The following is a 16,393-nucleotide window of genomic DNA, read 5'->3' on the forward strand; positions in this document are numbered from 1 at the left end:
GTTAATTTATTGTAATCAAATTATTGTCTTAGGAATGCAACAACAAACTAAAAATATTATTGAACTCAAGTCTCCATGGCGTGAGTAATCAATAGAAAAAAAGTCAGGGGTGAACTACTCCTTTAAAACGTGTATTAAAATGTTTAAAACTGAAAACTCCACTCCTGTGAGCCATGGCAGGGTTTTGCTTTTTGACTTTTAAAGATAATATATCTAAAATGATGTAGGTGTCGTAGCTCAGGATTCAGGAACCTTCCTGTTAACACATGGGCTGCTAAGGTTTATAACATTTATAGCTGTTGCTGCTGCCACCACCATTGACTTACGCTTTGTTTTGACGTGCCTCGCAAGCTTCGTGCGTGTGCACGTGCGTGTCCAGAGAAGATTGAGGAGGATAATCCATTTGTTTACAAACGCTCGCGAAACTAAAATCCAAAAATCGCGGTAAAATCGCGGTAAAGTGTCGCCGTGAAAACAATCAGCTCTCTGCTTCCATGGGGCTGTTTTCATGTCATTCTGAGATAAAGCCGTTCTTATGTTTCAAAGTAGAATGTAAAGCATGATAAGTCCTTCCGTGATGTCTTCCCCAGAGGGGCTGCCTTCACTGACTGGGTGACGTAATGGACTCAGGTCATGCAAAGGGCAGCTGCAGTCTCAAAAAGTTAACTGTTTGTTGCCTCGTCTGTGGACGATATAACTTCCTGTGGCAGGGGGACACCTAGTGGCCATAACTCGTCCCTGAACGAGTTTGGCTCCCCAGGTGTTAATCGTCGCCTCTTTTGGAACGCAACAACCAAAGTGGTAAATGGTGCATTGGAACGATACAAACACAGTGGAAAGTAGGGATGTTCCTAGCGACTAATTTCACTGACGTGTACACGACAATTTTGTAAACGAATACTCGACTAGTCGAAAATTAATTGTTATTTTTTTTTTAATTGTAATTTCACACAGAAAATAGCCAAAACTGAGCACTTCGATCTATTAGGGCAAATCTCGTTTGAAAAAAGTATCAAGAGTATATAAAAGCCTTTTAAAATGTTATATAATATTGAAATCTTGCTCAAATTTATCAATTACGTCATTGCGTGAATCTGGGTCAGTAATAATTAGCGCATCAGTCTCAGCTGGGTCGCTACAACAGCTGATGTCTGTCTGACTGGAGTCGCTATAGTAACTGAGCAATACTCAGCCAATGTATGATTAAGCATTCTCCTTGGCTTGTTCTCACCTCAAAATATGGATTAATTCATGGACCGGATCACAGATGCAGCGTGCAGGCGAGTGATTCACATCCAGTATGTTTAAGATACACGTCGCTTAATTGCCATTAATTTACTTGCGCAGCGGACAGCCTGCCTGGTGTGTGGCTGCCGCACACTCACTGCATGTCAGCGCGACCACTGCAGTGCGCAACAGTCAGTCAGACTGACACAGACAGTCATGCTCCACAAATCAACCAAGGGATTGCTTAATTTGCTTGTTAAAAAGTAACATTTTATTAAGACAAGACAGTAATATGGGCGCAGAGTTTAAATGTTTAATAAAGTTAATATCTCAATAATTAAAAATATATTTAATAGAATAATCGAATTGTATTTTCAAAACGAATAGTGGTTTACAAACCGTGTACACGGATAACCGTGTACACGCGCACATCCCTAGTGGAAAGTAACAACAAAGGTGATACACCCTCCCCTATAATGACCGTATGTCGGGAGGCCAATGAACTCACTTTTCTGAGCCTAATTATTCAAAAAACTACAGATTACAGAAAAAAACATTGAATGTTGAAAGTTATTATTATTATTTTTGTAATTGAGGTCAGGAAACATGACAAAAAGCCTACATTTTTAATTTGATGTCATAACAGTGGTTCTCAAGCCGCAGTGCCGGGGCCCTCTGGGTGGGCCGTGAGGATAAGTGGGCCCACTGGGTGGGCCGTGAGGATAAGTGGGCCCACTGGGTGGGCCGTGAGGATAAGTAGGCCCCTGAATAATTGGCAAAACACTACGATTTGAATGATAACGTTCATCTAAAAACTGAGAATTATTATGTGTTATTAAAAAAAGGTAAAACTGCTCTGAAAATGCACACAGCCCACCCATCTGACCACTTAACATGATAGCCTGTTGGCTGCCGTGTTAAGTGGTAAGATGGGTGATCCAGAAAAGGATGAGAACCACGAATATCTGTGCTAATTTAAGTTTATTGATGTCACTTCCTGGGTTTGCCACAGTGTGGCGCTGATGTCTTCACATAAACAGACGTCAGTTCTGTTGGAGAAGAAAAGACAGTTGCTGTTTTAGCTCAGATTTAGCCTACTACTTTTACACCATAAAAAAAACTATAACAAGACTAAAATATGACTCAAACTAAATTAAATGTTATTAAAGACTATGACTAAACAGGCAAGGCTTGCCCACCTGCCCCTGGCAGGTAAATAAAACTTTCGGGCAGGTGAAGTTTGCTTTTAGGTTCCCCGACCGGCATCTATACCGTCTAAACACCTGAACGTGGCCAGCGCACTCTGTGGAATGTAAAATAAGAGCACTGTTTACCTATGATGTGCTGTTTTTACTGTTGCTACTCTTAAAAATATAAAATAGTTTGCGGTGTGAAACCATAGACATATTCAATCATACATAGCTATGTAGATATTTGGATTTGGAGTTATTGAGGTATTATTTTATCGCACAGCCCCAGAAAGTAAAGAAATAAGTGTTAAATTGAGCGGTAATTATCATTTTATGAAGGACGATTTACTTTCCGGGCAAGTGAGCATGACCTTTGGGCAAGTAGAACATGAATTGTACTTGCCCGACGGGCAAGTACCTCTGAGACCTTAGGCCGGATTTACACTGCAGTCAAATCCAGCCCAAATCCGATTTGGTTCTCAAATCTGATCTTTTGGCCCGACTTTCCAAACTGCATTTGCAAGTGACACAGATCTGATCTTTTTCATGTGACCTGCATGTGACCTGTCTGGATTTAGATTATTTAAAAAAAAATCGGATTCCACTTTTGATGTGACTCAGATGATCTGATTCAGGCTAGATCTCAGTGGCAGTGTAAAGCTGGCCTTAGTGTCAACCCCTGCTAAAACTAATTCAAAATTTGTTGTCAAAGTCAGCACTGTCTCGCATGATATTTCTGAGTGACCAACATGGCGTGTCTCTCTCTCTCTTCAGGAGCAGTACGAGTTCTGCTACAAGGTGGTCCAGGAGTACATCGATGCCTTTTCCGACTACGCCAACTTCAAGTAGGGACCCCCGGGCGGGCACACAGGGACCCCCGGGCGGGCACACAGGGTGGACGTCCATAATAACACACAAGTCATAAACACACTACTCCCAACCAACCAACATACAACAAACATGATGCACACAACCGCACATTCCCACTCTGATGGATGATAACATAACGGTGGACGCGGGGATGAGGATCTGCCCAGAGGGAAAAGGGAACGGGATTCTGGGACAGACGGTGAACAAACGGCACCAAGTGCAGTCGGACTGAGAAAATAACTGAAATGCCTTCTTGAATATTTTGTAAAATGTGTGTTAATACGCCCCCCCCCCCCTCCCCCTCATTTGGTTCCCCTGCCTCTGTATATACTTACCATGTTGCATCTTTTCTTCTTTTTTTTTTTTTTTAGACACAAATTTGAGTTTGGCTGCATTTTAGGGTGGCATTTGTAATGTATTTTATTGGTATCTACAGTCTATATAAATATATATTATAATATAAATATATATGAATATAAATCTAATGCTTTAGAGGCTATTGTCAAAAGTCCAGAGCCGAGGGAAAGGTATTTGGGGGGTTTATTTTGTGGTGGGTTTATTGTATTTTATTTTATTATACGTTTTTGTTACTATTTTAGTGACAGAGAGAAAATATATGGACTTTACAACATCCTCGCCGTAGCGAAACCCCAGGAATCGACCTGGATGGCTCTCTTAAACCTGATCTGTACTTGTGGGTGGCACGTCTGTGTCGTGCATACAAATATCCGATCTACAAGCCCGTAACGCATTGCGTCGCTGTGCGTTGTGAGCTTGTAGGACGGCTATTTTTTGTGGCACTCGCCACCAACTAGAGTATAAATGAGGCTTTATTTTCAGTCACACTCCCAAACAACAGACACACACACACACACACACACACACACACACACACACACACACACACACACAGTAGACGGACCGTTGCATTTTTTAACTTGTTTATTTGTTTATACCCGCCCTCTGTGAACACTTAGTCTGAGCCCTGTAGGCCAGGGGTCTTCAACAGGGGGTCCGGGACCCCTGGGGGGTCCTCAGAGTTACTACAGGGGGGGCCGCCAAATTTTTGTCTGATACAGCAGGATAATTATTTTAAATTAATAACTTGAATCTTTGCATCGCTGTTCTGAGGAGAACTTTAGCCAAAAATAGCAGATCTACAAGCTCTCAACGCCTTGTAGATGTTCGGCAAATAGGATTGGCGTAGAGGTAAAAAAAAAGAGCAGACCAAGTACAGAGTGAAAGGTCAAATTTACTAAAAACACAAATCCAACATAGACTGATGACAGTTCTGTCAAACAAGTCTATGAATCTATCTGTGAAATTGATGTAAATCTGCATCACACATTTATACAATATGTAGTGGGGGGTCCCTGCTTCATCTCTCTCTCAGCTAAGGGGTCCTTGGTCCCTGAAAATGTTGAAGACCCCAGCTGTAGGCTATTATTGTATCCGTAGGAGATATCTTGTAAAGGAGCGCTTGTTTTCGGTGGAGACGACGGAGGCGCGCCGTCTCGGTGCCATCCGAGTTACGTTATGTCCCGAGAATAGTAAATCTTTGTCGCCCTGACTTTCGGCGCCTCCGCGCGGTCCAAGTGAACACAGCGGAGCGCTCCCTATACCCCCGGTTCAGCCAATCACAAGCCACGGCCAACAAGGCGTCTCCTACGGACGGACACCATCAATCGCGCCCTGTAGAGAGTTGTGACCCCCGCGGAGGCCATTCTGATTGGCCAATCAGTATCACTGTGATCGATGGGTTCTCAAAGTAGGGCCCGGGGACCCTCTGAGGTTCCTTGAGGGCGTTCTAAATGGACCCTTTAAAACACTGGTTCCCAAACCTTTTTAGCTCGAAACCCAATAGAGAAGTTTTTTTTTAAAGAACATCTTTATTCAGCCAATAGAGACATTTTAACGTTTTCCCAGGACTCAAACTACAAGCTCTCAACACGTCGCGTTGTGAGCTTGTCGATCGGCTATTTTCACTACTTCCTAATTTTGTTTAATTTTTTCATGAAATTCCTTTGATTGTATGAATTTATTTTGAAAAAAATGTTAAGATTTTCTTCCCCAAGAATGTTGCATTATCCCTTTTTCGGGGGGGAGGAATGAATGTTTTGAAATATTTACCGGCGACTCACACAAATAGGTCCAGAGACCCCCACTGTTTGGGAAACAGTGCTTTAAAAGGTCTTAACTCATAGAGGATACAAATGTATTATAATATTACTCAAGAGTTATGGGGGTCCTTGATTTAGAATTTAAATTAAAAAAGGTTTGAGAACCACTGATGTAGTTTGCTCCCACAGGACCCCCCCCCCTCCCCCCAAAGAGCCATGTAGTTCTCAGGGCAGCAACAAGGGAACTGTGAACACACTGACTGACACCCAGCCAGCTTCCACAGGTGATGCTGTGTGTTCTCTTCTCACGTCACTAATTCACCTTTTCCCCCTTGCTCTGGTCCAGAGAGTCAGCTGCACTGACGCTCTGACAGATTGCTGGCCAGGGACGTGCTGGCCTTTGGGAAAAACGGGACAACTCCCGAATGGCCGGTTCATTCCCGACCGGTCCAGGCCGGCCATTAGCAAAAGAATGTAAAATAAAATGTCGGCCTTCGTTCCATTTTGGGGGCTGTGCGGCCAACAAAGTAAATCGTCACTGTCGGGCAGAAACCTTGTATCTCCCAAGTTTCAAATTTGTAATTTTTTTCGCAAAGCAAAGCCCGTCGCACAAAAGTAGTGAAAACAGCAGATCTACCAGCACACAACGCCTCGCACCGCGAGGCGTTGTGTGCTTGTAGATCGGCTGTTTTCACTAGTTTAAATCATTTTTAAAATGATAAATACAAAACAAACGGTTTCCACTCGACAACGACGAAATATAACTCATGTAATTGGCCCACTGGCTTGTCACTTTGTCACAAATCTTTGAGTAGCAGCAGCGCTATAGAGAGAGATCTCTCTCTATAGCGCGCAATGAGGGCCTCTACAACTCTTTTTCCCGGGCTGAATCAGGGGCCCATCATGTCCCTGTTGCTGGCTAAAAGACCAGGATTTCTCAGCCCCTACGAGGGCTCAACTTCAGTCTAAATAAACTAAACTACTTCACTACTCACCAAACCAACGGTAGTTTTGTGTTGTTGAAAGTCTATTCTCCGCGGTGGGAAACCTCTCAGCACCCCACCCACTCTGTAAAATACATTATTTTTGTCATGAAATAAACCGCACTCACCTCGACCGCCGCTTATTTCCAGGTTGTGTCTGCGGTGGCCGCTGGGTGGCTCGATGTGGGTGTGTTTTATTTCATGACAAAAATAATGTATTCTACAGAGTGGGTGGGGTGCTGAGAGGTTTCCCACTGCGGAGAATAGACTTTCAACAACTCAAAACTACCTTTGTTGAGGTGAGCAGTGAAGTAGTTTAGTTTATTTTGACTGAAGTTGAGCCCTCGTAGGGGCTGAGAAATCCTGCTCTAGTCTTTTAGCCAGCAGTCTGTCAGAGCGTCAGTGCAGCTGACTCTCTGGTCCAGTCTTTTAGCCAGCAGCCTGTCAGAGCGTCAGTGCAGCTGACTCTCTGGTCCAGTCTTTTAGCCAGCAGCCTGTCAGAGCGTCAGTGCCGCTGACTCTCTGGACCAGAACTACTTTTCCCCCACTTTTAGTGCCAAAGCCCTTTAACTCTGGAAGCCAATCGGAGACATGATTTACTGCACCAACACAAACCACTTAAACCCCATCTTATGGTTGAGCCGAGTCCCTCAGGGCTCTATACTAGTGTCTTTTCCGTTTTCTGTTATTGTGGGGAAAGCTTTCGTTGAAGATTAGCCGGTCGACAAGCTCACAGCGCGTTGCGAGCGCGTTGATCTGCTAATTTACACAGAAGCTTTCCCCACAGCACGGAGGCTGTGGGGTTTAAAGGTGATACACCATGCATTTAAAAAGTATTTATGTCATATTGTTTATTTCCCAAAAACGTTTTTCAAAAGGTTTGAGGCTAAATTACCACTCTTGAATAGAGAGCCTCTCTCATTTTTGAATGGCTCTCAGAGCATTTCAGCTGCAGTACCACCTTCCCCCCCCCCCCCCCCCCCAAAAAAAAATCCTTTTGAAAAAAATTATTTTTGAAAAAATTCTTTTTTGAAAAAAAATATTTTTTAGATTTTTTTTTGTGATGACGTCACAATCGGCAGATGACGTCACAATTGGCAGCAAATCTGAACAGCCTGTTTTGAGAACCCGTGGGATACTTTTAACCTTCGCCTTCTCAAAACCAGAGAAAGACACATCGGTCAGAAATGGGACTTTGTGAGGATATAAGGTGCTAGTGGGACCTCAAAAAAAGGTTTTAAAATAGGAAAAGTGAAATTTCATGGTGTATCACCTTTAAGTGGTTAATTTATGCTTCATTGGGCGCTGTTGTGGCGTGCCGAAAATCTACAAGCTGACGGTGTGATGCGTGTCTCGCGGTGTGATGCGTGTCTCACGGTGTGATGCGTGTCTCACGGTGTGATGCGTGTGTGAGCTTTGCACGTTTGCTATTCATCTATCTTCTTACAAGCCTGTCTCCAAAGCTCACCACGGGCTTTGTAGATTGGTTGTTTTTAGGAACGCAACACCGGTGTGAAATGCAACAAGGTATAAACCAGGCTTAACCCGTTTTTACTTATTGGTGGATGGGCAACTCTCTGATATGAATGGGATGAAAGGGTTGGTAGGTGATGTTTTTTATTTTTATTTTGCCTAATGTAAAAGAAAAGCTATAGGTGAAATAAGCTACCTTTTATATCTCTGTTAATTCCCAACAGTTTGCGACACATTATTATTCAGCAAACCAGTATATTTCCTTTTCTGTTTACGGACATTCAGTATTCCTTTGTTTTAGTTTTGATCTGGTTGCTAAGAGAATCAGCATGCGTTAAAACTGCTCTCATGCCACAACACTGTATTGTCAACATTTGTACAACTTTATTCCTTTTTATTTTTTCTCCTTTCTATCACGATCGTCACTGATGCCGAAGAATGTTTGTTTTTAATTGTTAATTGCTGTTGCTTATGTATTCCTCGGAAATTGATATGTTGGTAGCTTGCATATTCCTCGGAAAATGGATACATTGTTACTTTAATTTGTGGAAATGTGCCACGAAATATGTGCAGTGACTTTTTATGAATAACTGTCCAATGACAACTCTCAGGCTTGAAAATTCCACGTGTTTTAAATGCCACCCCCCCCCCCCCCCCCTCCCCCGCCGCCCCAGCACCATTGCCCCCCTGTGATGGTAATGAAAGATACGTTAATGTCACTTCGTCGGCGGGTTTGTGGGTCTGTGCCGTTTGAACTCGGTCACCGCACGAAATGACTGATGCCGGAAATGTCCTCGATTTACAAATTCAATTTGAATTCACATTCACAGTTCAAATGGTTCTCCCACCACTTAAATTAATGTCCACATAGTTTATTTTAGAAAAATCATATTTTTGGTCTGACACGTGTGTTCTATTCAGGGGTGTCGCACCAAATTCTGGGCCCTGGGTACAAGGATTCACTGTGGGCCCCCCATGGATGTTCTTCATAGGGGGAGGGTGGAGAAATTGAAGTTACAAATGTTCGCTTCAAAAATACATATATTCAAAGATTTGCACACATTTTCACGACTTTTCAAAAAGAGCAGATCTACAAGCTCGTATATCTGCTATTTTTCAATAGCTAAAGTATAAATTAATTAAGGCCCCCCCACCTTGGGCCCTGGTAACTCAGTCCCACTCCTCCCCCCCCCCCCCCCCCCCCCCCCCCCGCCCCTGGTTCTACTCACTCTGTAGTGGCCATGCATTGATTTATAAAGATCAGCTGAATGTCACTCGGTTGACATCACTAAGCAGGTTCTGCTGTGTCAACAGTAAATAGTTTATTTATTTTTATCAAACCTGCGTCGTCACATTGTCCACTAATTCTAAAAATCTGGCTTGCTGTTGTCAAAGGAAGGAGCACAATCAATCAGTCTTTAATTTATGATGCGCACAAAGTGATCAAAGTCCTGAAGGACCAGCCTGGCCGGGTTATTGAGCTGTTTGATGCTCTGCATTGTTTGCACCAAAACAAGAGACTCAACCTTGGTGAGAAATAATATCTCCGTTTATTTCACACCTCTTCCTTAATGGTCTCCATTTGTTAAATTAACACTGAGGATTTTGCTGTGTGACCGATCAGGGGTCTTCAACAGGGGGTCCGGGACCCCTAGGGGGTCCTCAGAGTTACTACAGGGGGTCCTCCAAATCTTTGTGTGATAGAAACCTTTTTTTTTTTGTCTTTTTTTTATATTAACCACTTGAGCCCTAGTGTCCATATTCTGAGAACTTCAAAAATAGCAGATCTACAAGCTCACAACGCCTCGCACTGCAAGGCTATTTTCAGCTTTGTTGTAGAGGTGGCAAAGAGCAGACCAAGTACAGAGTGAAAGGTCAAGTTTTATAAGTATTGACGGTTCAAGTGGTTAAATATCTGAAAACACAAATTGGCATTAATCCAAAATACACTGGCGATTGTGCTGTCAAACGATGACACTATATGGAATCTATGAAAAAAAAAAGGTTGTGGGGGTCCCTTCCTCTCTCTCTCTCAACTAAGGGGTCCTTTGCCTGAAAACGTTGTAGACTCCTGTCTTAAATGCTAAACGAAACTGTCGCCTCGCTGGCCTGGAGTTCCAAGAGAAATGTGACACCGTGCCAACGTGACGTGTCATTATTTTGCTCTAACAGGTTAAGGGAGCAAAGTGCCTCACGGGTGGGTTTTCAAAAAGAATTGCATTTTATTTCCTTCACTTCTTAAACATGGTTGATGTAATCACTTTAAAATGTTCCATGCGTTGCTCCTGCTCATATTCCTTTTCACAACCATTTCATGTAGAGCAGGGGTCTTCAACAGGGGGTCCCGGACCCCTAGGGGGTCCTCAGAGTTACTACAAGGGGTCCTCCAAAAAATGTTGTGATAGAAACTTTTTCTTCTTTTTTATGTTAACCACTTGAACCCTAGTGTCCATATTCTGCAAACTTTAGCCGGCAAAGATGTTTGGTGTAGCGGGGGAAAAAAGCAGACCAAGTACAGAGTGAAAGGTCAAGTTTATTACGTATTGACGGTTCAAGTGGTTAAACATCTGAAAACACAGATTGACATGAATCCAAAACACTGTCAAACAATGAAACTAAGAAATCTCTGAAAAGGACAAAGGTCCCTGCTTCATCTCTCTCTTAACTAAGTGGTCCTTGGCATGAAAACGTTGAAGACCCCTGATGTAGAGCTTTTCCATATAGCCTATACCGGGCCGTTCTGTACCAAAGTGGGCCAAAGGCAAGGAGTGGACCCATTCCATTAACATTCCCATTCCCGTTGGACAACTTTTCTACATAAGAGTTCCACTCAGTTTCACATTCATGCCGAGTTCACTTCCGTTCCATCTGAATATCATGGCTTCCTTCATTCCTTTCGCTTTCACTTCAGATCAGACCAGTGACTTATTATAAGGTCTTATTATAAGGTCCTATTATAAGGTCTTATTATAAGGTCTTTATTATAAGGTCTTATTATAAGGTCTTATTATAAGGTCTTATTATAAGGTCCTTACGAGACGTTTCTGCCCCACAGTTGCAATATGAATCAAAGACATTAAAGACGGTTGTCTTATATTTACTCATCCCAAAGGGAAGCCAGGTTGGTCCCGAGCCCCAGGTTTGAAACCCATTGTTTTCTGAGTTTGTATTGTTTTATAAAGCATAAGGTGAGCATTGAATGTCCCTGTGAATGGAGACTCGTCTCTTCCACAGACAGGAATGAGGAGTGATTTTCTGATCTTTTTTGTTCACCCTTTTTTTATTTTACGAGGTTCACCCAATCCGTTTCTCCTGGTGAATCTGTCCACGTCTTCTTTCTGACGCTATGTTTCTACACTACGTTCCTTGTGTCTCTCCAGCCTAGTTTATGCTCTTGTCTTGGTGTCGCGGCTGAGAAGCGTGTTGGACAGTGTTTCTCAACCACTGTGCCTGGGGACCTTTGGTGTGCCCCTGAGAAGGCTCAAGTGTGCCCCTTGAAACTGCTTGAAAGCCAGCATTGTATTTATCATTTAAAAAATGATTTAAACTAATGAAAACAGCCGATCTACAAGCGCACAACGCCTCGCACCGCGAGGCGTTGTGCGCTTGTAGATCTGCTGTTTTCACTACTGTTGTGCGACAGCCTTGTATGATGAAGCAGGGCTTTGCTTTGCAAAGAAACTTAAAAATGTGAAACTTGGAGATACGAGGTTTCTTCCCGACAGTGCAGAAAAAAGGTTGAGAAACACTGCTGTAGGTTGTGCAACGGAGCATAAATTAGGGTTTATACTTTGACCTCCCGTTGCTTTATCCTCCTCACCCCCCCCCCCTTGTGTATTTTTCCCTTGGACCAGCTTTTGAATGGTCTTCACCCCCTCTTCTCTTCCTATTGTACATAATGTAATGTTATTTATATTTCATTCCTTTTCTGCTGCCTTGCTTCTTATTCTTATTTTCTTTTCTCTCTCTTTTTTTAAGGATGTATATTGAACTGTATCGGGGACCATTCTGAAATGTATTAAGAGATGTTTTTTGCTTTTGGCCATTTTTAATTTGGTTACTTTATTGTCTTAAGAAAATCCTTGTTTTTAATTTGCATCCGTTTTTTTGTTTCTAGTGTTTTTTTTTTTGTTATATTCAACATTTGAAAATATGTGTATATAATTATATATATAATAAAATTATATATAATTATATAATGCCAAATGGCCTTTCTAAGCAAGATACTGTTGAAACTTAATAAAGTGCTTGAGATTTTATCATTTCAATCTCCTTGTTTGTTCTTCTATCTGTACATTACTGTTGCTTTCAGGCAGAAACCTAAATTGTCTTTGTAAATTAGGCCCTGATGCCCTGTTTGGTCATACGAGAATCAAAAGATATTTGGTACCACCTGAGTGGGCTGAGTGACATTTAAAAAAAGCCCCTTTTCCACTGGCCCAACACCACACCACACCACACCACACCACACCACACCACTCCACACCTCACCTCACCACACCACACCACACCACACCACACCACACCGCCCACTTGTGCCAGGTTTTCCACTACAAGGACCTGGGTAGAGTGGTGTGAAAGTGGTACTAAACGTGGTACTAAAAAGTATCCAATATAGAGTAGGTCTGAGCTAGGCCAAACAGGGCCAAACACTTCATAATGACTGATCACTCACTGACTTTTCGTTTAGACCATAGTTGTAAGATGTTAGATATAGTTGTAATACATGATAATAGATTCTATTGTGTTAATCACTGTTATAATCTATTATAGTGTATTATAATTTAGGATAGTTGTAATACAATTTTATATTTTATTGATCACAGTTAAAAGGGTCAATTTGTTTCTTACCAATATGGGGTACTTTTGTGTTATGGAAAATGTAGATATTTTTGTATATAAATAAAATGTAGCTAAAGCTACCAGTCGAAAAGGGGCTTTTGAGCACACTTGCTCTTCTTCAGACTTTTTCAATGCATTTGTGTAGATGTATTGCTCCAGACAAGACCAACAGCTCTGCTCTATTGACCCGGTAGGTTGTCTGTTTGCTGAGTGGGAGACTGCGTTTCACTCGGTGCAAATCAGTACTGGTAAATGGTGCATTTTTATAGCGCCTTTATCCAAGGCGCTTTACATAGATTGTGCATTACATTCACCACATTCATACACCGATTGTGGAGGAAACCATGCAAGGCACCAACCTGCTCACCGGGAGCAACTAGGGGTTCAGAGTCTTGCTCAAGGACACTTCAACACTAACTCTGGGGCACCGGTGGTGGAGGAAACCATGCAAGGCACCAACCTACTCACCGGGAGCAACTAGGGGTTCAGAGTCTTGCTCAAGGACTCTTCAACACTAACTCTGGGGGTTCAGAGTCTTGCTCAAGGACTCTTCAACACTAACTCTGGGGGTTCAGAGTCTTGCTCAAGGACTCTTCAACACTAACTCTGGGGGTTCAGAGTCTTGCTCAAGGACTCTTCAACACTAACTCTGGGGGAGCAACTAGGGGTTCAGAGTCTTGCTCAAGGACTCTTCAACACTAACTCTGGGGGTTCAGAGTCTTGCTCAAGGACTCTTCAACACTAACTCTGGGGGTTCAGAGTCTTGCTCAAGGACTCTTCAACACTAACTCTGGGGGAGCAACTAGGGGTTCAGAGTCTTGCTCAAGGACTCTTCAACACTAACTCTGGGGGAGCAACTAGGGGTTCAGAGTCTTGCTCAAGGACTCTTCAACACTAACTCTGGGGGAGCAACTAGGGGTTCAGAGTCTTGCTCAAGGACTCTTCAACACTAACTCTGGGGGTTCAGAGTCTTGCTCAAGGACTCTTCAACACTAACTCTGGGGGAGCAACTAGGGGTTCAGAGTCTTGCTCAAGGACTCTTCAACACTAACTCTGGGGGAGCAACTAGGGGTTCAGAGTCTTGCTCAAGGACTCTTCAACACTCTGGGGGAGCAACTAGGGGTTCAGAGTCTTGCTCAAGGACTCTTCAACACTCTGGGGGAGCAACTAGGGGTTCAGAGTCTTGCTCAAGGACTCTTCAACACTCTGGGGGAGCAACTAGGGGTTCAGAGTCTTGCTCAAGGACTCTTCAACACTCTGGGGGAGCAACTAGGGGTTCAGAGTCTTGCTCAAGGACTCTTCAACACTCTGGGGGAGCAACTAGGGGTTCAGAGTCTTGCTCAAGGACTCTTCAACACTGACTCTGGGGGAGCCTGGGATCCAACTGGGAACCCTCTTGGCAATTTTAATTTAGGAGGAGGATAGGATGAGATTGCCAGTGATACATTTAATTACTGCAGAGTCAGAATAAATATATGTTTTAATTTCATAAGGTGATACATTGTTGGATTTGATCATTATATCCATGCATGCACTTGAGATGGTTGACAGCCACAGCTTTGATTGGGAGTGTGTCGCTGTTTCTACATGTCATCTTTTCGACACCCGACTCTAACCCTCACGCTAACCTTAACCTCCGTGGAGTGAGTCACTAACCCTCCGGTCGAAACGATGGGCGTTCGCAAAAGTGAGATTTACCCCTTTGGTTTTGGTAGTGGCTACGTACTGGCTACCAACATAATATCTCATTCCAAGTGGCAATGACTGCCTTCCAAATTTTTAGGTATTTGTAGAAGCCTGCTTGAGTATTTCAAAATGTCTTTACTTTCACTTCTAGCCTACTCCACTACATCTCAATCCAAATATTGTACTTTCACTCCACTACATTTATTTATTTTAGTTACTAGTTCTTTGCACATATAATTATAACACATTCATTAACCACTTTATAGCCCTATTTATTTTATAATGGCTTTGTGAGTTTTTTATCTGCTATTCTGAAACATTTTGGTAGGCTACTTTAAATTTTGGTAGGCTACTTTAAGTAGGCCTATGGCTATAGGCTACTTTCGTAGGCTTTGTCTTTTAGACTACTCAAGTTACGTCCATAATGAATTCCGGACTTTCACTTGTAATAAACAGAGTATTTTTACATTGCAAGGCTATTGATACTTTTACTTAAGTAAAACATGTGAATAACCTTTCCACCATGCTCTGTCTCTGGGGTGAAAGTCTGGTCTGGTTACTGTGGTTCTGGTCTGGTCTGGTTACTGTGGTTCTGTCATGGTTACTGTGGATCTGGTCTGGTTACTGTGGTTCTGGTCTGGTGTGGTTACTGTGGATCTGGTCTGGTCTGGTTAATGTGGTTCTGGTCTGGTGTGGTTACTGTGGATCTGGTCTGGTTACTGTGGTTCTGGTCTGGTCTGGTTACTGTGGTTCTGTCATGGTTACTGTGGATCTGGTCTGGTTACTGTGGTTCTGGTCTGGTGTGGTTACTGTGGATCTGGTCTGGTCTGGTTAATGTGGTTCTGGTCTGGTGTGGTTACTGTGGATCTGGTCTGGTTACTGTGGTTCTGGTCTGGTTACTGTGGATCTGGTCTGGTTACTGTGGTTCTGGTCTGGTTACTGTGGTTCTGGTCTGGTCTGGTTACTGTGGTTCTGTTCTGGTCTGGTTACTGTGGTTCTGGTCTGGTCTGGTTATTGTGGTTCTGGTCTGGTCTGGTTACTGTGGTTCTGATCTGGTCTGGTTACTGTGGTTCTGATCTGGTCTGGTTACTGTGGTTCTGGTCTGGTTACTGTGGTTCTGGTCTGGTTATTGTGGTTCTGGTCTGGTTACTGTGGTTACGTCTGGTTACTGTGGTTCTGGTCTGGTTACTGTGGTTCTGGTTCTGGTCTGGTTACTGTGGTTCTGGTCTGGTTATTGTGGTTCTGGTTCTGGTCTGGTTACTGTGGTTCTGGTCTGGTCTGGTTACTGTGGTTCTGGTCTGGTCTGGTTACTGAGGTACTGGTCTGGTTACTGTGGTTACGTCTGGTTACTGTGGTTCTGGTCTGGTTACTGTGGTTACGTCTGGTTACTGTGGTTCTGGTCTGGTTACTGTGGTTCTGGTTCTGGTCTGGTTACTGTGGTTCTGGTCTGGTTATTGTGGTTCTGGTTCTGGTCTGGTTACTGTGGTTCTCAACCTTTTCAGGCTGCGACCCCCCAAATAATCATATTTCAGCTGGGGACCCCCAGAGTTGGCATTACATTGGCATTACATTAATCTCAAGAACAGACTTGTCTTAAGGAACAAAACAGAGAGGGTGTTCCCTTAGCCAGATTGGCATAACATTAGTTTGACTCCATCCGTTCCATTGTGAAAATAGCAGATCTACATGCTCACAACGCCTCGCAACGTTGGCCTCAGTTATTTGACCATTTGGCCAATTTTGACCAGAGGTACTAAAAAGGTCTCAAAAGTCAGTAAATTGTCCACTTTAGAAATGTGACCCTTATACTATGGGGCTGTTAAGTATGACATCATTTTGTAGGCAGAGGAGAATTTCTGCCCCCAGTTTCCGTGAATCTTTTTACTATTTTTACTATTTACACATCTTTCTTCTCTTTGTTGTTGAAAGGAAAGTGTTAGAATTATACTTTAGTCGTTATTTTTGTCTCGGATCTGTTGAAAATAGCGAGGGACAGAAAATG

The 16,393-nt window shown here is 43.0% G+C and overlaps 1 protein-coding gene across 1 annotated transcript in view; it reads left to right on the forward strand.

The window, feature by feature from the left end:
* The window catches only part of ptpra (protein tyrosine phosphatase receptor type A), a 67,631-nt gene extending 63,651 nt beyond the window's left edge, over positions 1-3,980 (forward strand). The window contains exon 20 of the mRNA XM_080728631.1: positions 3,192-3,980. Coding sequence (XP_080584757.1) covers positions 3,192-3,266 — 75 coding nt within the window. The 3' untranslated portion in view covers positions 3,267-3,980. The remainder of the gene's footprint in view (positions 1-3,191) is intronic.
* The last annotated feature ends 12,413 nt before the right edge of the window (positions 3,981-16,393 follow it).

The sequence above is a fragment of the Nannobrachium achirus genome (genome assembly GCF_963921795.1).
Source record: "Nannobrachium achirus genome assembly, chromosome: 6".
Classification (NCBI taxonomy): domain Eukaryota; kingdom Metazoa; phylum Chordata; class Actinopteri; order Myctophiformes; family Myctophidae; genus Nannobrachium; species Nannobrachium achirus.